The sequence below is a fragment of the Trichosurus vulpecula genome, chromosome 1 (assembly GCF_011100635.1).
Source record: "Trichosurus vulpecula isolate mTriVul1 chromosome 1, mTriVul1.pri, whole genome shotgun sequence".
NCBI lineage: Eukaryota > Metazoa > Chordata > Mammalia > Diprotodontia > Phalangeridae > Trichosurus > Trichosurus vulpecula.
The window spans coordinates 534,704,363-534,725,804 of NC_050573.1; the positions used below are offsets into that span (position 1 = coordinate 534,704,363).

General features: G+C 40.6%; 1 protein-coding gene across 2 annotated transcripts in view; it reads left to right on the forward strand.

Moving 5' to 3' along the window:
- Positions 1 to 21,010, forward strand: part of PDGFA (platelet derived growth factor subunit A) — a 37,452-nt gene extending 16,442 nt beyond the window's left edge. Inside the window, exons 5-7 of one of the 2 annotated variants that reach the window (XM_036742117.1) lie at positions 16,405 to 16,531; positions 17,178 to 17,266; positions 18,400 to 21,010. In XM_036742117.1, coding sequence (XP_036598012.1) covers positions 16,405 to 16,531; positions 17,178 to 17,233 — 183 coding nt within the window. In that variant the 3' untranslated portion in view covers positions 17,234 to 17,266; positions 18,400 to 21,010. The remainder of the gene's footprint in view (positions 1 to 16,404; positions 16,532 to 17,177; positions 17,267 to 18,399) is intronic. The other variant, XM_036742118.1, reaches the window with a different exon arrangement.
- The last annotated feature ends 432 nt before the right edge of the window (positions 21,011 to 21,442 follow it).

The window sequence follows — 21,442 nt, forward strand, 5'->3', positions numbered from 1 at the left end:
CACTTAGCAACAGTGTCTGTCACCTAGTAAGTGCTTAATGCATGCTTATTGACTGACTGTGGATTGGTCTATAGTTAGCTACTAAATAATACCTGTTGTTTAAAAGGATGTGTTGGGAAGGATACTTGGGGTTTCTAATTTCTAAGTTTTTTGAGTCCTAATTTTCATAAAGTACTCTGGAACTGGATCTCAGAGTCTTTGGTTTATGAGGGATTCACTGGCTATAAGGTTTGAGAACTGCATACTATGTTGAACCCACCAGTGCCTTTTGCAAAGTCTATCTGAGGCCCTATTTCTACTAGACCCAAGAGTTAAGCTGAGCTCCCTTCACTGGCCTGCCAGGTGAGGATCCAGACACTGCCTCCCTTCCCCACCCAACTAAGAGGGGGTGCATTCTTGACTAGTTTTCTCTTGATAAGTGGGGGCTGGCTTGGCATAGGTCCAGCCCTGTTCTCTGTCCCCTGTTGAGTGATGGTCAGCATCCATGAGAGCTGTCCAGAATTAAGGAAACATTTTGTTACCATATTTGGTTCATAACCTAACTACTATCAGGAGGCAGTGAGGGGTGGAGGGTGGGGAGTGGATGTGGAGGTTTTTGGAGGTCATTTTTAGCTTACTGGTAATTCAAGGTACATCACAGCTCACTGATGGTATGCATAGAGGAAAGCTGTGCCTTTCAAGGGCCTTAGGGAAAGGGCACCTAACACTGCCTGCTTAGCTTTGCCAAAGAAGAATAAATTTAAGGGATGGTTTTTTCCTGTTGTGCATTGTAAGTCAATGTAGGCCAATGTACAAGTCACTGAACTTGGGAGTTGGAAAGCCCTTGGTTCAATTACTACATTACTGCTGACTCTCAGCAGTGGGCCTTGGGTTCCACGTCTATAAAATGAAGATGTTGGACCTAACGTCTGTGGTCCCTTTGTACTCTGTTTAAATCAATGATCCCATGATCATTGGGATGCCATCCCATGCCATACAGGCAGGAGGTGGTATATAGAGCCAGGGTATTCAGACCCTGGCATGACCATTGAATCTCTTGTTTGAGCCATCTTTCGTAGTTCTAGGTCTCACTTTTCATAAAAATGGGGCTAGAAATATTTACTTATTTCCACTTACTGGCATTGGACAAGTTAATCTCTTGAGACCTCAGTTTTCCTCATCTATAAAATGAGGGGGTTTGGGTAAGTTACTTTTCTCATGTGGCGATGTGTATGTCATCCCCCCGAACTGTGGAGGGCATCATTCTTTAGCCTACTATTGGGTAGGTGCTGCTTTGCACCAGGCCCAAGACTTTTGAGGAACTTTGAGATTCTTGATGTTGGTCCTATTAAAATGAATGCAGAAAAACTGTGGCTTGTGGCCAGGTGTAGGCAGGTGCAGGAATCTTCAGTGGTGATTTCCCTGGAGAGCTCAACTGCCCCTGCAAGGAAATTAGGAACCAGTGAAAGCTCCAAGGTTATGAAGCCACCTGACACAGCTCTGAAACTTCTACTTCAGGGACAGGAGAAGGGCTTGCTGCCCTACAGCAGAGATTGTGTGTGTGTATAGCCTGTTGACCTGAATGTGATGTTCATTTCTGAGCAAAGGGTCTACTGAAAATATTTTTGAGACTTCTAGTCTCATGTATTAGCTTTGCTTTATACTTGTTGATCATTCGAGACCTCCCTCCTCCCTCCATCCATCCCAGGGATCTTTCCTCCCATAAATCTACACCATTCAAACACAGCCTCATTTTGGGCCAATAACAACTTATCAAAACACCTCAAATGATATTTTCTTAATTAAATACTACATGATTAAACAGGCATTTATTTGTAATGTGGAGGCATTTGGGAAGAACCAAATGTGTCATGGGGTTATCTTGATCTCTGAGGAGTGTATTCAGAAAGTCATTTCTATTTCTCTCTGCTGCAAGATCTTTCAGAACTCCCTTTAAAAGCAAAGCAAAGGAAAAAAAAGAAAGAAAAGGATGTGAAGCATGTGATGCTTCTGGCTGACATTTTCCTAATGACCTCCAGAGTGCTTGCCTGCAAATCTCCAATCTCCTGCCTTAGCAGGCTGCTTTTTGGGGAAGAGGGGAAAGAACAGGGCTGTCCATAAGGACAGCCTTGTCAGGCAGCTGCCCCTGGAGGAGTCACCATTGTAATTGAGGTGTCACCATTAAAGCTGTTGCCTAGCTGATCCTGTCCTGCAGAGACTGCCAGCCCTATTAGATCTTGCTAGAGACAGAGATGGAAGGTGCTTTTAGAGTCGGTAAATCCAGCTCTTTCATTTCACACAGGAGGAAACTGAGTCTCACCATGGTTTAAATGACTCACTTGTTAGTAAGACATGGGCACATCTGATTAGCAGGTTTCATTAAGAATGGCATTCCTTGTGCCTTCCTCCCTATCCTATTCTTTTTCTTTATTTTTGGTTTGCCACAGGGGTTTATTTGTGCACTCCCTTCACTGCTTTGGATCTCACTTTATTTTCCTGGTTAATACCTCCACAAGTCACTTTCATTCATAAATGGAAAACTTTACCTTGGTTTTCTGTTCAAACTCTTACTATCTGAAAAGAGGATTGTAGTTTTTGAGATATACAGTGAAAGTTTCTTGTGCCAAATTTACCAGTAGGCATGAAGACCAAAGAAAGTTTAATAGGACCAACGGTGGGGTGGGGGGTGGAGAAGAGGAATCCTCTGATCCAGCTTTAGTGTTGGTGTGACCCTCATTTCTAAAGGTACCTTTGCATTTTGATTTAATTCTTTTTTGATACTGTTTATTTAGGGGCATGACAGGCTTTCTGAATTATCCCCTCCTACAAAGTACATTCCCCTGAGAAGGTTGACCAGTTGTCAACAGGAAGGAGGAAGGTGTGCTTAAAATCATTCTGCATGGCAGGAGACATCTGGAAGATGTAGAAAAAGGAGCTCTGTTTTTTCATGTGTTTTCAAATTTATAAATGTTGGATATTGGGTCAAACCAGCATTGGCATACTGGGACAGTTTTTCCCCCTTCCTCTGGCTCTGGGGGCATGTAGACTTTTGTAGCCCACAGGTCAAAGCTTGAAACTTGTCCTTTCTTTGGTTTTATCAAGTGGTGCAGCTGCTTCAGGCTGGTGTGTATTTTAATGTGAGGTCCCTGACTCCCCTGGCTTGAGTTCCTTTTGTAACCTATACCTCCCACCCAGATGAACTACAAGTGATGGCCTAGGCATTTGCACCTGTCTCCTACATTATTTTAGATTTCTGTAGATTTCTGCAGTTACTGCAGAGTGTTTGGAAATCCATTTGTACCCTAAGCACTATTCTTTTTTTTTTTTTAATTGTTGTTAGGTATTTTCTTAATCAGTTGATAATCTTAGTAAAACTACTTTGATGGAGGGCTCTTCAATTCATTGACCTGAAAATAGTGTCCTCATAATTTTCAAGCATTTATTAAGTGGCCACTACTTGGAAGACACTCTATCATACTAGATAATAGAAGTTGGGTACCATCATTTTAGATATGGAATGTTAGCCACAAAGTTGGCATGTAAACATAACCTCATGGTGGCCTTAGTAGTGTTAACATTATGGGTTGCTGTACTCTACTTAATGTACCCTTCCACACCTGGGTTCTCAGCCCATCCTTGTTAACATCTGTACAGCATGTTTTGCCATGAGTTAATGGAAGAGGGGGCAAGAAACTAAACATTAATAGATCTCTTTCCTTTCCTATGAAGTGCAATTTGTCTAAGACAAGTCATATAACCTTCATTTTTTCTTGTTTGTTTGTTTTTTTATTTTCAAGAAGTTAAAATCATCCCAGATTCGAGGACTGATCCCACAGCCATTTTCTCATTCAATTCTTCCTAAGCAAATTCCTCAGGGTACTTTGGCCTCCTTGCTTACCCTTTCTTAGCCCATCCGTAGCCGCCACCCACCCAATACTAAACAGGACCTTCCGAAGAAAACATCTGGCCCCAAACCCTCATGAGTCTTCACATAAAAGAGGACAAGAGGTCATCAGGGAACAGGATGCTTATTATAGAGGCTGCATGTTGGTTACCCCTCTTAGTCTTCCCCGGTTAGTTTCATTACACCAGAACTCATTACACAGATTCCGTATTGACTCACTGCAAATGTTAGACACTGGTGAGCTTTGATATAATGAATTGTTTTAGGCATTTCATTCAGCCTTTTTCTTGAAGTTCCATATTTAGAACTGAATGCCTTTGTCTTTCTTAGCCAACCCTACCCCGGGGTCATGGGGCAGGTAGTAGGGAAGTGATGGTTAGAGGTTGATGTGGGCTATTCCTGGAAAGCAGCTGAGGATATGATCAGGTTTAGGCATTGTGGCCAGTCCTCCCCCGCCCCTTTGTAAAACATTTTTTGAATAAATATGGTCTTTTGATTAAAATTCTAAAGGACTTAAAAAAAACATGAAACAACAACAACCCAGCAGTGAGCTCATAGGCCTGTCAGTTCCCTAAGAACTTGTCACACTGGAAAAAATGTCCAGGCATAAAGGTCAGTTCCCCCACATTACACAAGGGGCCAGGCCAAAACTTGCTTCCTTACTGTTTGTTGACAAGGTGATTATGGCTTCTAGATATGATGACTTTTAATCTTTGCTCCATCAAGAAGGCACCTGTGTCAAGGGCCCTCACTTAGAAGCGCCTCCGTTTACCCATTGACAGTTGATTCTTCTGATTGGTAGGGGTAATGTTTGACATTTATTTATAGAATGTGCTGCCAGAAATGTGTTGCATCTCTTCCCCTGAAAGAGTCTTTGTTTTAGGCTTTCTTGATTTTCCATGACTGGGCTCTATTTGGCCAGTTCCCACTGCAGTCCAGGGGTGGAGTTGTCCACTCTGCCCACATCCTCTGACCCCTATCCATTTCCACTGCCTTGAAGAATCTGGGTTTTTTTTATTCCCTTTTCTTGGTCTTTGCCCAGTCTCTATAGCTACAGGGGTTGCTGGCCGGTCAAGAATGGTGGAACAGCTTGGTGGTATAGTGAATAGAATGTTGGCTTGGAGTAAGGATCAGTTCCAGCCTCAGACACTCAGACTTTGGGCAAGTAACCTTTCTGAGTCTTGGTTTCCTATCTATAAAGTGAGGACAACAATATCACCTACTTCGTAATATTATTAGTTCTCTACCTGAATGTTAGATATAATTATGATGATGATAATGATAATTATTATCATCATCATTTCTCCAAGGTATCTCCAGTGGTGCATAAAGGACAAAAAACGGTCTCCAAATTGAAGTTGACTTCCCCCACTGGTGGGTAGATTGGGATCTAGCTGTATCTATGGCCCACCTATTATGGCCAGATTACCCTGAGTTTCAACCTCCATATATCTTGCAAGTTGTTGGGCCCTAAGAGGGGAAGTGACTTGAAACAGGTTACACATCTCAGTGACAGATCTGGGCCTCGGTTTCCTCTTACATTAAATAGAGGTTTTAGACTAGACGATCTCTGCAGTCCCCATCTTCTTAGACTTTGTTCTCCTTCATATACTCTATGATCTATCTACACTGGCCTACTTATGCTTCCTTGAATATGATATTCCATCCCCCATGTCTGAGATGGGCACTCTGCACTGGCTATCTCCCAAGCTTGGAAAGCTCTGCTCCTTCAACTCTGCCTTTTGGTTTTCTTGGCTATTTCCAAGACTTGGCTCAAGTTCCACCTTCTTTAGGAATTCTCTCCTATTCCCTCTACCTGCTAATATCTTCCTCTCTCAGATTGCCTTCTAAATAGTCTATAATCATAGTGGCAGCTAGGTGATACAGTGGACAGAGTGCCAAACCTGGAGTCAGGAAGACTCATCTTCCAGAGTTCAAATCTGACCTCAGACACTTAATAGCTGTGTGACTCTGGGCAAGTCACTTAGTCCTGTTTGCCTCAGTTTTCTCATCTGTAAAATGAGCTGGAGGAGGAAATGACAAACCACTTGAATATTTTTGCCAAGAAAACCCCAAAGGGGAGAATGAAGAGTCAGACACGATTGAAAAATGAGTGAAAAATTACCAAACAGCAACAAATTAAAATACTAATACCTTGAGGGAAGGGGCTGATTTTTGCCTTTACTGGTATCCTCAGAGCTTTGCACAAGGCCTGCCACATAGTAAGCATTTAACAAGTGCTTGTTTGTTGACTGACTTAGAGGTTGATTTTTCAGAGTGTCTTTCCCCTCTTCCCCCTAACCCTTCCAAGTAGGGAGCAAATAGTGATAGAATCATCTGAGCTTTGGAAGCCTTTGATGACCATGTACTTGATCTTCCTACCCAGGTATTTGTTACTGGGGTAGCCTGAGAATATTGCCCCTTTAATTGGCCTGTTGTAAAGATAATGCTACTGAATTCTTCTGTGCCATAAAGGCTGCCGGTGGGCACATGTGGTAGTTAGGATTTAAAAACAGTTCTGTGACGCACCTTTCCATATGACCTTGTTCCTTTACTGACCAGAGCTATCTGTTCAGCTACATCAGCTAAGAGTGACTCAAGGGGCAGAGGGCAGAGAACTGAGGAAGTCTAGTTTGTGGTTATATTATTAGTTGTTGATGGTGACCCAGAATTTCAGATCTGTAACAGAACTACTCACAGTAACCGTCAGAGAAAATCTAGCCTAATTGTTCCCTGGCCCCTCCCCGCCTCAATCCTCCCATCTTATAAAGAAACTGAGACCCAGAGAGAGGGGAACTGATTTATCTACATCCTAGGTAACATAGCTAGATGGTATAGATCTAGGAATACAATTCAGGTCTCCTGGATCCTAGTTCAGTGTGTTTTCTACACCACACCACCCTGTTAGCATGAGAGAAACTCCTGTGCTCTCACTACCATCACCCCTATTTTCTTCCTTCCAGTCTGGGTTAAGTGACTTGCCCACAGTCGACAGCTGTTAAATGTCCGAGGCCAGATTTGAACTGAGGTCTTCCTGATTCTGAGGCCTGTGCTCTATCCACTGTACCACCTAGCTGCCCCCAGGACTGTTATTTGTGACTATGATCCTTTCCACTCTGAGATTAGGCATAGTCATTGAGGAGTAATAAAATCATTGGATCATAGATTGAGACATCTGATAGTCAACCCCTTTGATTTTGTAGCTGAGGAAATTTGGAGCCCACAGTTATGATTTGTCCCTTGTGGTATAGCTAGCAGCTATAGAATTTGAACCCATGTCCTTTGACTTCAGAGCCAGCACTTCAGCCTCCTACCTATGTGGGTTTCCATCTGTGGCATGCTCTGGGCTTCTTAGAAGAGCAGAGCCTTGAATCTAGTATTGTAACTACTAATTATGTACAAAAAAATGTAGGCCTGTAAACATGCCTCTCTTTAGCTTCTGCCTGGGAATGAGTGAATGACAAAGCATTTATTAAATTCTTAGTATGTGTCAAGAGCTGTGATTTGAGCATCAATAGAAAAGTAGATACAGTCCCTGTCCTTAAACTTATATCTAATGGGGGGAGAAAACATATAAACAGGAGGGTTGTGGCCATAGAGTTTGGGGTTTGTAAAGTGATGGGGATGGTGGGTAGAACCATTGGGTGGTAGATTGACACACCTTTTCCAGTAGTAATGGTAGTAATGATTTGATTATGGTTCTAGTATTTGAAAAAAGGGGGTTTGGTGCAGAGGGTACGTGTTTAAAGGAGGGAGTCTGACTGGTGAGCTGTCTGCGACACAAGGGGAAGCATGGCCGGGCCATCAAGATATGTTGGGCCATGTGAGATACTCACCAATCAGGATGTGTCTCAGAACAGGAATTCTGATGTGGAAAGAAAAGACTTGAGGCCTTCGAGGTGTGTGATCTCTGGTCCAAAGGTGAAGTACTAGGACACCCATTGAGAAGATTCCCAAATTTTCATTGAAATCCATTCAGAATCTATCTGTCATATCTATAGTATGTATGGCTGGTGGTATATAGAGCTGTAGATCTTCATTAGTGTACCTTAAGTAATCATGAAGCCAACAGACAAATAAAATACGGCACAGCCTCTCTTAGGTTTCTTAGTGACAATATATAGCATTCAAATAAGGAGGGACCTTTAGATGAAAGCATATAATAAATTAAGCAACCATTTGTGCCTGGACGTCCTGCCTCCCTTTGGGAGGAGTAAGGGACAGATAGTGAGGCTCAGTTTTGTTGGTCACATTTAGAGGCTTCTCAAAGCACTGAGTCCCAAAGAATCCCACTCGTTTCTGGTGACGTCTCTGCCATTTGATATATATCAGGAACTTAATTAGTGCTAAGTACATAATCAACCTGAAATATGTATTACTGAGCTTGGCAATAAAGGCCAAAAGAAGTGGAATTAAGGACCAAGAGATAAACATTATACACAAATATACAGTGTGTGTGTGTGTATACAACTATATATATTTAGAATTTTTAGATCTAAAGGGTACCCTCCACTACGGATTCTTTTGTCCCTCTTTGTTTTGGGGTATGTCCAAGTCTCTCTTTAATTCTCCTTAATACTTTCTAACAAAGCTTCTAGCAAAGGAGCAGTTTTTTCTTTTTAAATACATTTTTATTGATGTCGTGTTTTATATCACCAAAATTTTCCCCAGTATCCCTTCTCCTCCCCTGTCCAAAGACCTGTATAACAAATAAAATTTGCAGTTGTTTTACTATCAGTTCCAAAGTTGTAAACCAATAAAACTTTTGACAGGGCCCTGGCATCAGAATTAACCTGAGGTTTTGCTGAGCAAGCTCATTTCAACCCTATCATTATGGGGATAGTGGTGGTGGGAGAGTTTGCATGTAGAACCTAGGCAGTAAATGGCAATTGAGTATGTGTATTGGAGGTATGAATATTTTGAACATCATACACAGATTAGCACTTTTAAAACTTGAGGACTTTTAGAATCAGAAGGGATCTTAGAGATAAATTAACTAGTTTAACTACCTATTTTACAGATGTGGAAAGTGAGGTCCTGAATAAGGAAGGGACTTTAACCCAAAGTTATAGACTTCAAGGCGGAGCTGGGTTGACAACTCCAGTTTCCTGATTGCTAATGGGGGGTGCTCTCTCTACATCACCTCTCTGTTGGGGTGTACCTTGGGTCTTTTATTGAGCAGTTCTAATGAAAAAGAACATTTCAGCCTAAATCAGTTTTTTGAACAACCAGTGGGAGGCCTAAAGACAGAGATGTGGATATAAAATACCACCCAATAATACAGAACCTCACAAAAAAGGAATTGGGCATGTATGAAGGGTAGGGTTTGTCTTCATTGTCGTTTGACTCAAGGGTGCGCTTCAGAGAATTTTTGACTTGAAGATCCAGAAATTGGATCTTGTATGTTCCTAAACAAGCTAGATACAAGGATATGAACCAGGTATGCATAAATAGAGTTCTTAAATGTTAAAAGGACTTTTGTGATCCTCTTGGCCAACCCTTTTGCTTTATAGGTAACGGACCTGAGGTTCATAAGTGAGGTGATTTGTGCTCAGGGTCAATAGGATAGTTAGTGGAAATACAAAGACAAGGTTACAGCTGCCCTGATAGTGGAATCATGGAAGTCGTTGATAAGGACTGGAAGAAGAGATCAAGATGCTCTAGTAATGAAAATGAGATCTACAAAAACTTTTGTCCTTGAATTTAGCATGGATTGGCATCTGAGGTTGAAGAAGTTGCTGAGGTGACTCTAGAGAATAGTTGTGATCTGAGCTGCTCCAACTTGGAAAATCAAGTGTTTTCAAATGACATCTCATGCTGTTTTCCATTATATGTTACCAGGTGGAGGAAGAATTTTTAAACAATGTGGTCTTGCTTGGTTAGACCAATATGCAGTTTTATGGGCTCCTTACATAAACATATTAAGTATTGGGATTTTTGTTTGTTTTATTTTTAAGTGGGACCTACGAGAAGAATATGATTTCTTAGACCATCAGGGTCAAACTCAAATAGGATTATGGTTGGGGGAAGAAGCCATAGATGAGGATCTGCTGGCACATAATAATTTGGAAAACCACATGTTTCTATGATCTACTGCATTTTCATTTCTTTTGTTGTTTCCCATTTACATTTTAATCTGGTCTGGCCCATCATGCTTGGCACCTTTGTCTTGGACTGTTGCTGCCTATAACTCCTGACCTTTAACCACTGGCCTTAAGAACAGGTTGTTGTGGGTGCTGTTGTAAAAGTGTGAAGGTCATGTGCTCTTTGATGTGGGATAAATAAATCTATTGACCCAACCGTTTTTAAATCCTGCCCATCAGGACTTCAGGGAGGGGATGTGTTTGTAGAATCAGATGCTAAGGAAAGAGATGGAAACATTACTTGACCCTTTGTTGACCTTCCAGCCAAGTGTTCTTCAGTAGCCCAGCCAATTCTCAATCTTTTCATATGGAAATCTGACAGCCTTGGAAACTGTCTTTAACCTGGGCCTTGCTGCTTCTCATCCCTGAGTGCTGGGCACTTTTGTTTGCAGGGCAAAAGAAGAGTAGCATGGCCTTCTTGTTGATAAAAGGGGAAGTGATGGGCTGAGCTGGGTCTCTGAAGCTTCTCTTGGCAGATTCAGTAAGTTTGTACTGGGGAGTGTTGTGTTTTCTAAATTGTTTGGTGCCTGAGTCTTGTGACTGAGAAGGAAACACACACACAGACACCTAATGACAGGAATATTAGGCATTCACAGAGCCAATAGCAGAAAATAAATATTTACACTTTGGAAATTTAAAAGATTCTGATCAGAAATAAAATCATCCTTTCTTGGTTCAGTGGTTTTTGCTAATTTTTTTAAATACTCAGCCTTTCAGGTTTGTTTAAAAATCTTATTTTTATTGGTCTCTTTTGCTTTTATTTCTCTGATTTCATGTTCAGCCCTCCCCCAACTAGAGAAATATCCCTTGTAACAAAGATTAAGTGGTCCATCAGAAGTAATCACCAACCATTTCTGACGGTGTATACAATATTCTAGCTGGCACATAGTCCCTCCTCTCTTCAATCAGCTGGGGCTGGGGTACATCTCAACTCTTCTTCTCAAGCTTTTTGGTTTCACTTTTTGCTTATTTACAACAATGTTGTAGTCATTGTGCATATTTTTCCTGCTTCTGCTTATTTCACAATGTAGTCACTCTATACATTGTAGTCACTGTCTATATTTTTCTTATTATACAATGTTTCTCTACGGTTGCTTCTTTACAATGTAGTCATTGTATATATTGTACTCACTGTGTATGTTATTCGGCTTATTATACAATGTTATAGTCATACTTATTGTTTTTCCCTCTGCATCAGTTTATGTACATCTTTCCATGCTTCTCTTGATCTTCATTGTTCTGGCTTAGCAATATATTCCATATGTTCATGTATCACAGTGTGTTTAGCCATTCCCCAGTCTACCTTGTATTGTGTATTAAGGCTTAAGTCTCAGACTACAAAATTGGGATTGATTATTGTGATAGTTTTTGTTCATTTTCAGAATTGGGCTGACCTGACAAGGGTCTTGATGCTTAAAACATCTTGCTCTTTCCTTCCCTAATCATCTTTTCAGGAATATGGAGTAGGAGAAGCATAGGACACAGAGGTGGAAAGGATTCTTAAAGTCCAAATTGGCTGGGAGTGCCCTGGAGCCAGTTTTAATTGGCTAGTCATTTGATAAATTTTCAGTGTGAGCATTTTACACCTTGGAAATTGGTGCATGCTACAAAGAAATCATGGCTTGATTTAGGATTTTGTTGATTGTCTAGAATTAAGAAAGTGATGGAAATGTTAACAATGTAATTTAATCTTAAAAGAGTGCTCTGCATACACTTTTGTATCAGAGAGCTAGCTGTTAAACATCTACCAGCATACACTGATTTAGGCCAACCTTCTCATTTTAAAGATGAAAAAGCAATCCCAGAAAGAAATGATTTTGCCTAAGGACACACAGATAGTAGTAAGTGGCCTAAGCAGGATTTACATCTAGACTGCATTCTGACATTTTCCATTCTGATTCCTAATCTAATGTGGATGTTAAAACATGGGCACTAGTGTAGAAAATAGAGGTAGGTAGTAATGGCCCCTAGTGAGAAGTTTAACAAGAGCAGACTGCCTGATGAAGTCCTTGGTCACTGCATATCATCACCCCCATTAAACTGTGAGGTTCTTGAGTAGGGACCGTTTTTTTGGGGGGGATGCCTTTCTTTGTAACCCCAGCAAGTAGCATGGTGTCTGGAATGTTGTGCTCAGTGCTTTGTGATCCCATTTGGGTTTTCTTGGCAAAGACACTGGAGTGTTTGCCATTTCCTTCTCTGGCTTATTTTACAGATGAGGAAACTGAGGTAAACAGGGTTAAGTGACTTGCTCAGGGTCACACAGCTTGTAAGTGTGTTAGGCCATATTCGAACTCAGGGAGATGAGTCTTCCTGACTCACAGACCTAGCTCTCTATTCACTGCACTTCCCACCCTGGCACATAGTAGGTACTTAATACTGGTTGACTGTCCTTTTTACTATAATTCTTGTCTATCCAAAGGTCGTAGGATTACTTGATGACCACAATGTTAGGAGTAAAAGGTAAAGATTTGGAATAAACTACTTTAAAGGTCCCTTCCAGATGTCTATGACTGAGTACAGGGCATGAAGGCCTTTTCTCTGTTTAGGTCATTAGATACCTCCTCAACATATGCTGGCATTTCTGAATATAGTCCTTTTCATATCTCTTTCCCAGCAAGCTTTTCTCACTAACAAAGGGAAACATACAGTTAATTAAAACAACCAATAGGCTATCTGACTGAATGGGTATAAAATATTGCATACCCATAGTCACCCACTTCTGCCCACAAAAGGCAAAAGGTGAGTATCTGAAGATGGCTATTCAGACTTCGGAGATGATGCCACTGTGTCCTTCCCCTATCTTTAGGAAACTTTCAAAATTATTCTTTGTTACTTTCATTCCCATGGGTCATCAACATGATTTAACTCCCTGCAGGCTGTGTTAAGACTGTGGTGATGGGGCCTAAGGTAAAAATATAGACTTGAACAGAAATTTGAAAGTTCCTTGCTTAGCCTACTACTGCTCCTAGAAATGTTCTTATTGTCCATGACCTGTTCTTTCCTTGGACCCTATAGGGACCATTTGGGTTAGCAGATAGTAGGTACAACCTTAGTATGAATCCATAGAAGTTTGAGGTTGGATGGGAAGGAAGGAGTTTCTTGCCATACCCCTGCTCCCCCAATTTCTTTTGGGCCCAGGCTTCAAATCCAGCTCTCTGGTTTGAAGGACCAATGTTGGTCAGAGGTTGCAAAGATCACTTGGGTAGAGCTTCCCAGGGAGAGAATATAGTACAAATATAAATATGGCATAAGAGAAAAATAACCTTATTGTCGTCTAGGGCAGCATGCCTTATGAGTGAGTGTCCATGTGAAACTTTACTTACTCTTAGAGAAATTTCATATAAAATGGGCTTGGTTGCCTCATAACTCCTATCTCCAAAATAGGACACAACAACTACCACTCCCCAAACCTTTAGTTTAGGGTCATATCATGTTTGGTTGTATTACATGGCCAAATATCTTTTCACATGTCTCCCTCAGAAGCCCTTTGCACCATCTCTAAGTTAACCATTAATATAACATGTGTATGTTTACTTCATGGACACCTTGAGATGTTGCAGTAAAATCTTGTTCTAGCTTTGCCTACGTGCACAAAGTGAAGTAGATAGTCTTGGCCGTCCTGATGATTCTGATCCCAAATTGGGATTGCCTTAAACCACCTGTACAGTGCAAGTAATCATGTCCGCTTTCTGTTCACTTGTTGAGGAACAACTTTTTTTGAAAGAAAAATCCAAGCATCAATTTCTCCTTACAGGGAAGGTAGAGGAAGTCCCATAGCAAGCGTTTGGAGGAATTTGAAATTATTGTCATTTTCCATTTTGAATTAACTTGGTCTTTTGACCCATAGAAATCAGGTGGGTGTTGTTCATGGGCTCATAGATATAGTAAGTCATTTAGTAAACAAAGTGCTAAGGCTACAAGGAAAGGTAAAAAGACCCTGCTTCAGGAGGCTGACAGTCTATATTAATGGGAGAGACAATGTACAAACAATTATGTACAAACAAGTTATATACAGGATAAATTGCAGATAATCAACTGAGGGAAGGCACTAGACTTCAGAGGGATTGGGAAAGGCTTTCTGTACAACATGGCATAAAGAAGTCAGGGAAGCCAGGAGGCAGAGATGAGTGAAGAGTGCATTCCAAGCATGAGGAACAGCCAATTCTCGGACTTGGGAAGTAAGAGTAGAATATCTTGTTCTGAGGAACAGCAAGAGGGCTGTTCACTGAATCTCAAGAGTACGTGGGGGCACATAAGATATAAGAATATTGGAAAGGTGGGGGTGGCAGTTACAAAGAACTCTGGATGCTAGACAACGATTTTTATATTTGATCCTGGAGGTGATAGGAAGCCATTGGAATTTACTGAGTGGGGGTGGGGGGAGGAGGCAGGTGTGACATGGCTAGGTCTGTAATTAAGGAAGATGATGTTGATTGATTTGTGGAGAGACGTGGCAGATAGACAACCAGCAGTCCAAGCATGAAGATCTGTATCAAGTTGGTGGTGGTAGTGCCAGATTTAAAAAGAGGGTGTATTTGAGATATTTCGAAGGTAGAATCTGACAGACCTTGGTGACAGATCAGATATTGAGGGGTGAGAGCCTATGGAGTCCAGGATGACCCGCAGGTTGTGAATCCGGGGCTGATGGTTGGATGATGGTGGTACCTTTGATAGTAATAGGGAAGCTAAGAAGAGGGGAGAGTTTGTGAGGAAAGATAATGAGTTTAATGTAGAGTTTACTATTTAATTCTATGGAACACCCAGTTTAAGATACCTAATAGATTTTCTCTGTCCCTGTGTCTCATTTTAGAAAGGTGTTCAAGTTTGGAATGAGCATACCCCTAGCTGGAGGAGAAGGGTTTTATTATACTACAACAGGGTCTCCAGTTGGCCTCTCCTAATGCTTCCAAACTGTATTTCTATCTAGTACAGGGATTCTTAATTTTTTTTTAAATGCCATGAACCCCTTTGGCAGTTAAAGCCTTTGGACTCCTGAGCAAAATAATGTTTTAAAATTCATGCAATAAAGTACATAGGATTACAAGGGAAGCCACACACACAATTTTTTCTTTCTTATTCACATTCACAGACTCACTCCCTGGAATCTATGCATGAATACCAGGTTAAGAACCTGTGTACTAGAGGGAAATATGATTAGGTTAGCCTAAGAAGGGAGCCCATTAGAGGGCCTTGAATAGCATACCAAGGGGATTTCACTGCCCTTAATTTTTCATGTGAAAGATAATGATCTCACAGATGGCTTGGAATTACCCTTGAATGAGGAAATGCTTTGCCAGATACTCCAGAAGTTCATTTAGCGCCATCTTGGTGCCTGTTTTTCCCAGACTGTGAATGTGACTGTTGCAGGACCCTATTCAATATTGCACCAAGACAAGTGGACTCTGTTTAAAAGCCCAGGAGATTAAGATGGCTGAATTGTTTGGCATTTGGCCCATGATCTATGATGTGCCAATATGATTTTTATCCCACAATTCCCAAAGTCTTTCACTGGATTTTTTTTTGTACTTCAAATTCTTTGGGACAAAGAAAATAATTTTATTTCGGTACTGTCCCTGAAGGGTAATTGGAATCTTAAAGTTTTATTTCCAGCTGCCACTTGGGGCCATTTAAGCTGATTGATTCATTCAGAACCTTCCATGGAGTTGTCTTATCTAAATATAGAGAATCTCATTTTTGGACCAGCATTAACTCAAAATGCCATGAATGTGGGCTCACCCCATATCTTTGAACCAAGGCATTGTCTGTTCTGGGTGGATGTTTCAGTCCTCTTGGGAACTGATTTCATCAGGCTGGGATTATGTGCCAGGGTCTTTGGCCTAAATTTCTGAAAACAAGCTGGAGAGGAATGTTGGGAAAACCGAAATCCTGATTTCTTTTTTTTTTCCTGCGTAGGTTATTAACGTATTTGGCCAGGTCAACAAACCCTAGTTTGTTATTTTCATTGGCTAACTGTTTTAAATGAAAATAATGTGGCCTGATATGCAAGTCACAAAGATGTTAGATAATGCATTTGGGGACTATCTTCAAAAAGATGCCTACTTCCATTTTGCTGGTTTTCCCTGCTGGTTACAACCAAGTGTTTTCTATTCTATTGCATCTTGCTTTTTTTCAAAGTTGTGGATATTTTGCTGGAAGGCAACTATGTTCTTTGGAAGCATCCTGTTGGATTCCATCTGGAAATGAATGAAACTGGTTCTTCAGGAGCGCTGGGTTCTGGTTGGTGCTCCATGACCAGCTAGTTCTGCAATCTTATTGAAAAAATGACTCTTTTAGAGTTCCTTCTTTTTCATTAAGTGACTGCTAAAGACTAAAGCACCAAGGTGGGTCTCACTGGTATTTACTTTTTTTATTTTGCAGGTGGCAAAAGTGGAATATGTTAGGAAAAAACCAAAATTAAAAGAAGTTCTGGTGAGGTTAGAAGAGCATTTGGAGTGCACCTGTATGTCATCAAATTCTAATTCAGATTATCGAGAAGAAGAAACTGGTAAGTTGGCCACCTTTTTGATGTGGGACAGTGCCTTTTACATCTTTATTTGGTGGGGGTGTGTTGGGGGGCGGTGCAGCAAAATTGTTAGGATACTTGGTGAATGCTGGAATTAAGGGTGGCATATGCCAGCTGTAGTTTAACATAAAGATTAACTCATGAAGGAATTGGTATTGAAGATTATTTGTGGTGGAGAGGCGAGGGTGTGAGAGTAGAGTGGGAGTGGGTGGGGAGGTTATAGTCTTATCCAGGGTACAGCTAAAGATATGGCTGAAACTTGATTGGAATGAGGGTTTGAGGTGGAAAAGTTTGGTTTTGGATTTTTTTTCCTTTTCTTTTAATGGAAGTTAGCTTTTCAGGATGGTAGAGAAAGGACAAGCGAGGCATTTCTTTACTTCAGGGTCCCAACCTCAGTCACCTGAAACCTAGGTTTTCATTGTGACTCTTGGCTTACAAAGCAGCATGGTTTTATATTATACTCCTAAGGTCAGTTTAAAAAAAAATTGAATACAAGGAAGTACCTTAATGCAAAAGATTGTCAAGTTTTCTTCCAGAAAGATAAACATCTCAAGTATTTATTGCTTCAGTTTTCAAGCAAACAGCATTTCCTTAGGGCTTTTCACCCTCCTTGCCCTTATGTTAACAGGAAGGCCTAGGGAATCAGGTAAAAAACGGAAAAGAAAAAAGTTAAAACCAACCTAAGGCCCACTGGAGCTATTTGGTAATCATAATCAGGTAGGACCTAAAAGCTGGATAAGCTGTAATCCCACAAACTGGACAACTCAATCAAACTCTTTATCACATGAACTGAATCACTCTTCCAATCTTGGCACTTGCTACCTGAAAGCTGCAGAGATTAGATATGATTGGCTCTAATCATTCTACCCTGCTGGTGTTTTTCCCTTTGAGCTACCTGGAACCATTGGCCTCTTCCATTCTTTGACTCTTTGCCTTTCTTCCCTTTGTAAAGGCCCTAATTAATACTTGAGCTTCTGTGATCTGAAGTATCATTCCTCTGGCTTTTGTTTTCTCTGTTTTACTGATTTGGAGGGTCAAAGCATCCTGTAACAATGCATGAATGGATCGCAAGATTAAAAATGGTTTCTGTTTCAAAGGATTGGGTTATTTAAAAGTTGAATGTCTGGAAAAATCTCATTTTAGACCTGGGAGGATCTCTATACCCACTTTGGCCTACTTTAGAAGAAGGACCCATGGATTTAATACTCTAAATCATAGAATCCTAGAGTAAGAAAGGAGCTTTAAATATTTTACATCCCCTTCCCCCCCACCCCATGGCAGATGATTCACCAGCCTTCCTTGACAATGATTGTCACATTGAAGACAACTAGACATGACTATTTCTATGAGGATCTCAGACTTCCCCTTCTCTAATTCTAAAACAGAGTTGGGGAGAAGATAAGGAACCTACCAAATAAAGGAGCTTTTGAAACCTGTGAATCAGGATAGTGTCTTCACAATTTCTGTATTATAGTATCTTAAAACTTCAAGGGACTTTGGAGATCATGCCAGTTTCACAACCATAATAAAAGACAGTTGGACAAAGTAAAACATCTGCCATGGATGAAGTTCACATAGAAATAGAGTTGGGATGTAAATAGTTCAGATCTCCTTATTCTGACTCTAGAATTTTTTTTTTCACTACTTAGGAGATGATTTGGATTTTACTTGCACAGGTCTCAGAAGCCACTAAATCCTATTAACCAACTTTCTGTGCTATTTTAATTGGGCTAATTGTTCGAACCATTTAGGATGTCTTTTTATTGGTTGGTGATATAGAAATAAAAAGACAAGTAAGTAATGACTCTTTTGATCCCACAGTTATTGTATCCTTTTTTTCCCCCCAACAGATGTGAGGTGAAAATAAGCTAGAAAACCTTCTCTGGGACACGGATGTACATGGTTTGTTACATTCCTGAACCTTCTATGTATGGTGCTTCATTGACAGTATACCCTACTTGTTCTCCTCTGTGAAAAACTGTCTGAAAGAACACTTGATGAGAACAAAGAGACAATGTACATTTGTTTAATGTGACATCAAAGCAAGTATTGTAGCACTCGGTGAAACAATAAGAAGCTTCCTTGTCCAAAAAAAAAAAGAAAAAAAAACTGTACAAAAACCCATACAAAAAAAAAATAAAAGGTTGACTGAATGGATGAGACCCAAAAGTCCTACAAAAATGTGACAAAAATCTAAATGAACAATGGATTTCTGTCAAGAGTGGTCAAAGGTGCTTTTTGTCAAGAAATAGGCCTGTTTTCTTGATGAAGATGGATGGACACTGATGGACTACAGGCACACACACAAAAAGAAAACAACAACAACCAGGAATGTATCCAATGCCACGCGAACACTATAGACACAATACATCCTCGCTCCGTAGTGTTTTAAGTCTATACAAAAACCTTTTTGAGAGCCTTAAGTGGATTTTTTTTACACCATAAAGTGATTATTAAGCTTTTCTTTTTATTCTTTGCCTAGCTTTTTTTTTTAAATCTCTTGGACTCCATTTACCAATAACACATGAAAAAGGCTGCTGTAACAGTAAGGCAGGCAGTATGATGGTATTTCTCCTAGCAGGATGCAAACTAATGAGATGTATTAAAATAAACATGGTATACCTACCTATGCATAATTTTCTAAATGTTTCTGGGTTTATATTTTTCTCCTTCCTCCCCCTCCCTTTTTAATTTAAGCCATTTCAGTAAAATAATGTGCGTAAACCAATCATAGAAACATCCATGCCAAATCCTCCCTTCCAGGCTTTTGTCAGTTGGTGAGTAGTCAGTGATATCTGTGTTAGCAATTTGCCATTCTTTTTACAATATATGAGATAGAAAGTTAATTTTTGACATGTTTGGCTGGGTGAAAATGTACAACTTCTTCTTGTATCTGTATTGTACAATGTTGTCACAGCAGAGAAGTGGACCTGCTGCCAATATTTGAACAGAACTTTAAAATTCTTTATTTTTGGTAAGATGTTATGCTTTGCGTGTATTCAACAGAAAATGTGTTTTTTGTAAAGGTGAAGTTTGTATTTTTATCTAAAATTAACAGTTTTATATACCTGAGAAATCCTGCTATGTTTTCTTGAAACCATCCCCTTTTCCCTCCCTTCCCCTAAGACCCTAACCCTCATCACAACGAAACAAAAAACCACCTCCAAAGGAATCCAACCCCCTCCCCCCCAATATTTGATGGTCATATTTTTCTAGTAGAATAGCCCAACCAACTTCAAATTCTGTCCCAAACCCAGCTCGCCTTGCAGTAGAAGGCTGGTTGACATGCATATGCTTCTTTCATTTACCAGTGGCTCATGGGGATTCCACTGGGTCTTCTCTGGAGGGCTCAGCTGAACCCATTTGGCTTCAGGCCCCACCTACTGCTTTGAAAATTAAAGAGGATGTGGTCATATTTAAAATTCCAGAATCATTGGTCAGTTCAATTGGATGAAAGAAATTGGCCCAACTGTTCATTTATTGTCACACAGACCAAACATTTGGTTAGTTGACTGAGGTTCTTGTCTATCTGATGCCAAAAGCCATTGGGAGGGAAAGTGAAAACTTTATTCAGAGGGGTCATTTGACTGAATTTAACTTAAAAGGAAAAAAAAAAACCCACGTTTGAGTCAGGCTTGCTTGAAGGGTATAGGCAGAAGCCTGATTTTATTTTCCACTTTTCTTCGGCTGATGGCCTTGGGTAGACATAGACAGTTAACTATTCTGAGTACCCTGGTGGCTCATTAGGCTGCCGTAGTTCTTCTTCCCTCAAACCTCCAAGTAGATTAGGTCATGTGGCCATTTTTCTTTTAATTTTGTTTGTCACATTTCATACAAAATGTCTCCTAAGAGATGGAACCTTTCTCTCTGTTGTATGTGTTAGTGAAGTAAAGGGTTCTTGTTTTTGTTTTTTAAAGAGGAACTTATAAAGTAGCATGTCTTTAAGATAAGGCTGTTGGCCTGAATGGAATGCCTCTGAATGTGAATGAACTGAAGCTTTGAGATGTAAACACTAAGAGATTGGGGTAGGATGGGTAGGGGGGTGGGGAGAGGCTCAGGGGAACCAACACTTGTAGCCTTTCAAATTTGGGGAAAAGATTGAACCTGTTCATGCCCTCTCTGGCACGATCACATTTCAAGCAACAGAAAGGCAATTTTGGGAACAGGCTGTTAATGGCAGCATGAAGTCAAAATTCAGCCTTACCCAGATGCCAGTCAGATGCCTGGAGGGGTCAGATGCCTGAGTTCTGTTGGCCACCTGTGCTTACTCTCAGCTGGGTACCATTCACAATGCTATGCCCATGAATGTATATGTCTAAAGTTTTTTTTTAATGTGTAAAAGTGTAATTTATATATTTATGTTTCAGTGAGATGCCAATAATATTGCTCATCTCTCTTTTTTTTTTGCAAGCTATCTAATGAAAGAATTCATTTACCCATTAAAATCATGTAGCTGAAAAAGCATGGTGTGCTCTCCTCATAGGTTTTTTTGGGGAAAATGTTAGAAAAACAAAGAAAGGTGCTGGAGTAAAATAGGGGCCCACTTTGTGGGGACACCCTGTGGTCCCTTTGCTGTGGCAGGGAGTTGGCTAGCTCCATGGTATATTTAGTTCCCAGAGAAAATGTAACCCAAGGCAGGCATTTGACTGGTGCCGCCATAAAGACTCATGGTTTCAAAGGGAGGAGAGCTACAGACTGAATGAAGGGTCCTGTGGTAGCCCTTTCAATGACAGAGTTGGAGTCGGTGGTTAATTTCATTACTGGCTCTTAGAAGGAATTAGGGGATATGGCCTTTGTGTCCGAGCCCTGTGGTCCTGTGGTTGACATAAGCAAACATTGACCAGTCTTTGAATTGGCTACAGAGATGAGGACTTAAAAAAAATCCAGTGTCAT